This window comes from Nanorana parkeri, unplaced genomic scaffold, assembly GCF_000935625.1.
Source record: "Nanorana parkeri isolate BGI_ZX_2015 unplaced genomic scaffold, ASM93562v1 scaffold131, whole genome shotgun sequence".
NCBI classification, from domain to species: domain Eukaryota; kingdom Metazoa; phylum Chordata; class Amphibia; order Anura; family Dicroglossidae; genus Nanorana; species Nanorana parkeri.
The window spans coordinates 1,197,575-1,204,355 of NW_017306399.1; the positions used below are offsets into that span (position 1 = coordinate 1,197,575).

The 6,781-nt window shown below is 46.0% G+C and overlaps 1 protein-coding gene across 2 annotated transcripts in view; it reads right to left on the bottom strand.

The window, feature by feature from the left end:
• Positions 1-6,781, bottom strand: part of DOCK7 (dedicator of cytokinesis 7) — a 151,189-nt gene that overhangs the window by 129,723 nt on the left and 14,685 nt on the right. For both annotated transcript variants that reach the window (XM_018553850.1, XM_018553849.1), the window contains exons 2-4: positions 5,102-5,204; positions 2,657-2,832; positions 1,147-1,215 (exon numbers count right to left, since the gene is read on the bottom strand). In XM_018553850.1, coding sequence (XP_018409352.1) covers positions 1,147-1,215; positions 2,657-2,832; positions 5,102-5,204 — 348 coding nt within the window. The remainder of the gene's footprint in view (positions 1-1,146; positions 1,216-2,656; positions 2,833-5,101; positions 5,205-6,781) is intronic.

Sequence of the window (6,781 nt, forward strand, 5' to 3'; positions counted from 1 at the left end):
TGCAAGAGTGGGGGGGGGGGTTGTTAGGTTGTGTACCCCTGCTATACGCCGTATCTTTTGTTCTCTGACACACACTCAACTATATCTTTTAAACTTTGACTCTGCAAACCTGTATATGTACAATGCTTATGTTTTGATGAATACCGTGCACAATAATGAAAGGCAACAAGAGATAGATCCTTACAATTAATTAATTGTTGCAATTGTATGAGCAAAATGTAAAAATAAATATACATGTGGGCAATGGATTCAGTGTGTCACGTCCTATCCAATTTTAGAAGCAAATGAAAACAAAAAGACAAGAATCAATGTAACCTATAAAGTGAAACTAACATCGGGAGTTAAATATTAAAAATACATTCAAGGACCTTAACTATGAACAACAATGTATCTTATTTGTGTATCACTCGGCTGTAGATCCTCCAATCATCTCTGAATTGGTGCTGACACTGTCCCTCCTTCTGGAGGGGGGCTACGTCTGTTCCCCATGGTCCCTGTGTGTGTTGTAAAGTAGTCACCGCTCCAAGCTCACTCCCGGGATAGACTACAATCTCAGGTTTATTTTACTCATTTGTATTGAGATTGTAGTCCATCGCGACAGCGATCTTGGAGCGGTGAATACTTTACGACACACACAGGGACCATGGGGAGCAAAAGTGGCCCCCCTCCAGAAGGAAGGACAGTGTCAGCACCAATTCAGAGATGATTGGAGGATCTACAGCCGAGTGATACACAAATAAGATACATTGTTGTTAATAGTTTTTGGAACTTGAATGTATTTTTAAGATTTAACTCCTGAGTTTAGCGTCACTTTAAAGTACATTTGTCATGAGAGAATGATGGGGATTGCCACTGCTAACCTTATACTGAAAACGCAAAGTTGTCTGGCTGAGCATTACGGCCATTAGCTGGAGCTACTAAATAAATACTTCTTTCCTATACTCCTCAGCTCCATCTAGTGGCCACAATGTGATATGCTCTGAATATTACATTCAACCTGAAAAGAAAATATACTAAGAATGTTGGTTTTTTATCCCCAATCACACAAAGTGAATGTTCACAGAGATTCACAGGGTGAATGCCTCTGCAAATTGTTTATAAATAGACCCCCAATTAGATGAATCCATTAAAGAGTACGGATCTTACTTCCTGTTGACAATGGCCCAGTCCTCAGTGTAACTTCGTATGCAGTCTTTGACATGGGGATCCATTTCACTGCAAAGAGAAAGAAAAAAATACCAAATACACCAGAAGATGATGAACTTCATGCTACAAATAAATACTTCTGCATGCAGACAGTTAACATGTGCACATAACACTTCCAATACAATGAGGGGAACTTAGCAAAACTGGAGAAGAGAGAATCTGGAGCAGTTGCCCATGGCAACCAATCAGCTTCTCTCTTCTATTTTCAAAGCGTAACTGAACAAACTGAAGAGAGAAGCTGATTGGTTGCTATGTGCAACTGCTCCACATTCTGTCTGCTCCAGTTTTAATGAATTCCCCCCAATTACTTTTACTATTTTGGAAATATTTAAAACACTACCCAGTTACAAGGTTAAAGCTTAACTGACCCTTAAGTTTAAAGCAGCTAAATACATTACAATTGTGTCAAAACTGAAGTTATTCAATGTCCTTCAGTTTGCTTACTCTCTCTGCTGCCCCAAGGCAAGGTTCCTCAATGCGCCTCCCCCCCAATGGAGAATGGCAACCAGATGGCGGAGGCGGCAGGGTTGGTTTTAATTTTTTTCTTCTATTTTTACATTTTCAATCACTTTTTTATTCTATCTTTATTTTTTTTATTCTTATTATCTTTTACTCTTTAATGTTTATTTGATAATTTCTTACTTTTTAATTTAATTATTATTGCTTAATTTTTGTTAAATTTTTAACTTTTTATCAATATTTTTTTTTCCACTTAACTTTATTGCTATCACACAGGAGCGAGCAAGCCCCTGTGTGATACCATTTGGAGTTTGAGCACAGCACTGTGCTGGATCTCCTGTGACAGGTGAGAGGGGAAGGCTACAAGTGCATCGTTCCTGTCTCAGTGTTCACACGGAGCAGAGCGGAGAATGGACGTTCTCCGTTCTGCTCCCCCCCCTCTCCATCCTGAACGAATGTGCCGCGATCCCAGAAGAGCGGGGGACCCCGAAAACCACGGTGGGAAGGGAGGCAGCCAGCTGTGAGGGAGGCGGCCAGCGGGGACAAAGGCAGCTGGAGGTGGGGGCAGCAGGGGAGGGACTGACATGCAGGCACATTACAAGTGATCTCGGCAGCATTGCGGAAATCACTTGTACAAATTGAGCGCCGCTTCCATGCTCTACATTTAGCTCCGCTTGCTCGAAGGAGGGCTAAATGTAGAAAAAAAACTCCCCCACCTGGCGGCTATGCTGCCCCTCTACTCCCTGCCGCCCCGAGGCCAGGCCTCTGGCCTTGTGGGAAATACGGCCTTGGGTATACTAGTTGTAATATCCCCTTTAATAGTCCATGTCCTAAATTCATGGAACATTCTAACAGCGAAACCGGGTGATTCACTGTCATTTATCCATCACCTCCTTCTATGCCGACAGTCTATACTCCCATTACACCGCCTAAGAATACAAAACAGCTGCCAAGTGAAATCCAAGTAACCAATAAACCAAGCACCCCTTACCTCTCTTCTGGCACGGATGAAACCACAGTCCTGCATTCTCTGGGGGTGTACACCACCTCGATATCATCTGGAGGGAATTCATATAGATCCCTTAATGGACCGGAATCCACAGCCACAGGATGACTGATGAGATATTCCTCATAATCCACAGGATCCACCACTTCTGTCAGAGGTACCTGAAGATGCAAGATCCCAGAACATGGTAAACTAATGAGTGGAAGGCATTTCCTGGTACATCTTTTATCTGCAATATTGTATTCGATATTTAAACTTACTGTATTTTTTGAGATTTTTGCAGATGGGTAGATTATTAAAGTGATCACTAAACAATTCAATGTTAAAAATACATTCAAGTACTATAACTAATAACAACAATGTATCCTATTTGTGTATCACTCGGCTGTAGATCCTTCAATCATCTCTGAATTGGTGCAGATAGTGTCCTTCCTTCTGGAGGGGGGCTACTTGTGTTCCCCATGGTCCCTGTGTGTGTTGTAAAGTAGTCACCGCTACAAGCTCACTCCCGGGATGGACTACAATCTCATGTTTAGTTTACTCATTTGTATTGAGATTGTAGTCCATCCAGGGAGCGAGCTTGTAGCGGTGACTACTTTACAACACACACAGGGACCATGGGGAACAGACGTAGCCCCCCTCCAGAAGGAAGGACAGTGTCAGCACCAATTCAGAGATGATTGGAGGATCTACAGCCGAGTGACACACAAATAAGATACATTGTTGTAATTAGTTATAGTACTTGAATGTATTTTTAAGATTTACCTTCTGAGTTTAGTGTCACTTTAAAGGAGAACTATGAGGCGGGTGCTTTTCACTCATCCTCATAGTTCTAGCCGACCTGTCACAATGAGACTGTCACAGGTCGGCTCAGTAGATCGGGAGGTGAGCGAACACATACCGGCGTTCGCTCACCTCTCGATCTTGTCACAGCTCTTTGCCGTGACAGGGGAGGGGCTGGATTCCCCCCTCCCCGCTCCGATCCACCAGCGCTGACTGGCGGAACGGACGGGGGAGGGGGCCGGTACAGCTGGCTCTGCCTCTAGATAGGCAGAGCCAGCTGTCACTCACGCAGCTGGGCGGATCCCGGCATAATTGTCGGGATCCGCTTCAGCGTCTCAGTATATAGAAAGCTACAGCTCGCAGTATACTGAGCCTAGGGTGACGGGAGGACGCTAGTTTGTGTCCTCCCGTTTCACTAAGGAGAACTATGGGGAAAAGTCTTAACCCCATAGTTCTCCTTTAAGCCGATCTAATAATCCAGACACCTAGAACAATTATTTGACCTATCTTGCACCCCATCTCTGGGCAAAAAAGGCGGCATTTCTGCATTTTAAGCACTGCACAGCAACCCACCTCAACACCGGTTGTACACAGGGCCTGCATTGATCTGTGCAGATTAGTGCAGATCAATGTATATGGTGTAATTGAGCCCTTATGAAGTACAGCAATGTGAATGATAAATGTGCCTAGAGCTCTGCTGATTTCAGGGCTCCAAAGTAGGCAGATAGCTAATAAAATGAATGGCGTATGCGAGAAAAAAAAAAAAAAGAGCCTTGACACGTGACGTGTAAAAGTCATGTGACCTGCTCTGCTCAACCACCGTGTTAACTTTGTAGGGTACAGATCCATTTCCTGACCAGCAGTTTATAAACTGGCAACAAAATGCAGGCTGCGCTACAAAGAAACCCTGCGGGGTAAAACAAAGAGCAGGCATGGCAATTTGCTCTGTGATATAAATGAGCCCCTAGGATTATCTTTTTTGGCAACAGTTCTCTTCTGGGACACAGAAAGACATTTACTAATGTACTCCTGTGACCTAACTTCAGGATACAGCGGGCTATTGCCCGCTATATGCTGACAATGCAGAGCCGTGATGGAGCTGGGAAGGATCCTGACTAGGACCCTGCTACCTGATTGACAGCTGGTTCTGCCTCCCTAGAGCCAGCTGTGCCCGCCCCCTCCCCCATCTGTCCCTCCAGTCACTTTGGTTCTAACTATGGGGATGAGTGCATTTCACCCTCCCCATAGTTCTCCTTTAATGAAATCAAGAGTACCAGCCTTTGGGCTCTACGCCCTGCCCACAGCGGTGTATTTACCTTTGCTGCTGCCCTAGGCAAGGCAGCAACGCCGCCCCCCCCCAGAGAGCGCACTATACAGAAGTGGGTGATGCCATCTACGGGAATCGGTGGGTCAGTCCGGGGAAGGGGGGGGATGTGCAGCTTTCACGGCAGATACGCCCCTGCCTGCCCACCCAAAACCTAAGTTGCATAGACTTTTTTGTAGCTGGTCTAGATGCACAATAATGACACGTTCCATACGAGTCTTTAGGTCAGTTACTGCTGCAGCTCCCAGAAACAGTCCAGTGCTGTGCCCGACTCCTACTCACAGCTATATAAAGCTAAATAACCACTTTCTCTGGCAGCTCACCGAGGCGTGATGCGATCCCCCACCTCCTACGCTCAGATTTTTGTACAGTTGAGGGGAGCCATATTGTCCTGAGATTTGCTTGCGTACCTCCGCAGCCACAGTCCTGCAATAAGTTAAAAAAAAAAAAGACAATGAATAAGCAGAAGCAATATATTGTCATGAAGCCAGAGTTAGCCTGTGTGGCCGGGCTGCTGGACGGGCACCTGCGCATCATCCTACACAGAGGATTGTGCGCGGACGTGCACACGTGCCCGTTCCTGATGATGGCGCCAACAGGGCTATTTAAGGCTGGGATACCTTGACCTCCCTGCTGACTGATCTTCAGCTGTACCCCTGCTCCCGAGACCTGTAGACCTGTTTGATCATCTGTTACCGACCCGGCTTGTTTGGCCTCTGCTCCTGCTCTGTGCTCCCTGACCTCGGCTTGTTCCGTGACCTCTCCTGTCTGCTCCTTGGTACCTCGCTGCCTGCAAGTTACTGACCCGGCCTGTCTCTGATTACGTCCTATCTTCCGATTGTGTACCTCGCTGCCAGATTATTGCTGACCCAGCTTATCTCTACTCTGCTTCCAGGAGCCTGCACTATAACTGCATCCTGCATGCAGCTCTGACAGGAGTCGCAACCTACCGGGGCTTGTGCCCCTCCTTGTCCTCATGCACCTGTTCCCACTATCCAGGGGTGTTTAGTCAGGAGCAGCAAGAGAGGCCGCCCTCGTCATCTCAGCCTCCCCCTTAAGGTAAGTGACAATAATTCATCTTGAAAGGTTCATTCAGACGGACCTGTAAAAAGACTAAATCCCAGAAGGGACAGGCGCTGTGTGTAATTGTGCACAGCAGCTTGTTCTTTCCAATGGAAGGACAAGGATGCACGCAATTACATGCTGTCACACGCATACCCAAACCTGTACATCCGTGCGGGTTCGGGTGTCAGTACTTGAACGCAGACAAGTGTACGTCCAAGTGCAGACTCCTGGACCCTCACAGATGTACAGGTTTGGGCGTGCCTATGACAGAGTGTAATTGCGTGCAGCCGTGTTCTTCCATAGAGAACAACAGGATGCATGTATGTCTGGCAGCCAGATGGGATTGGAGATCGGGTGAGTATATATATATATTTTTTTATATTTGGACCTCTAGACCCTTGCAGTGCGGGGGTGGCAATACATAGGGGGAAAAAAGTGTTTTTTGTGCATTGGCAGCCCATTAATTTGGGGCGACGCAGAGTAAAGGAAGCACGTTAAAGCATTGCAACAGATCAAAGAGGTGTGAATGGGCCCTTTAATAGAACCTGTACTGACAATGCGAGTCCCTGACTGCCAACCGCACTGAACTCCCAAGACTCCAAAATCGAGTCCCGTCTATGTGAATAAATACCAGCAGACCTGTGACGTGGCCGATTCCCCGAGAGGAAGACATGAAAAGGAATATATTATAAATAATTAGGCATTTCATTAATCTGCTCCTCGGGCTTAATATGAACGATGATTCCGGAATCATCAAATATTCATATAAAATAATACAATCAGCACACAAGTCATTCTGTAACTCGGCGTTCCTAAAAAATTACCTGCGCCTGTTCACCTGCAGGCAGCAAGAATTTTCTATAGCTGTCCAAACTTTGCTTTCTTCAACCATGGCAACAGTGCTCAGTAAGAAGACAGGACTTCCCCAAATCCTACCC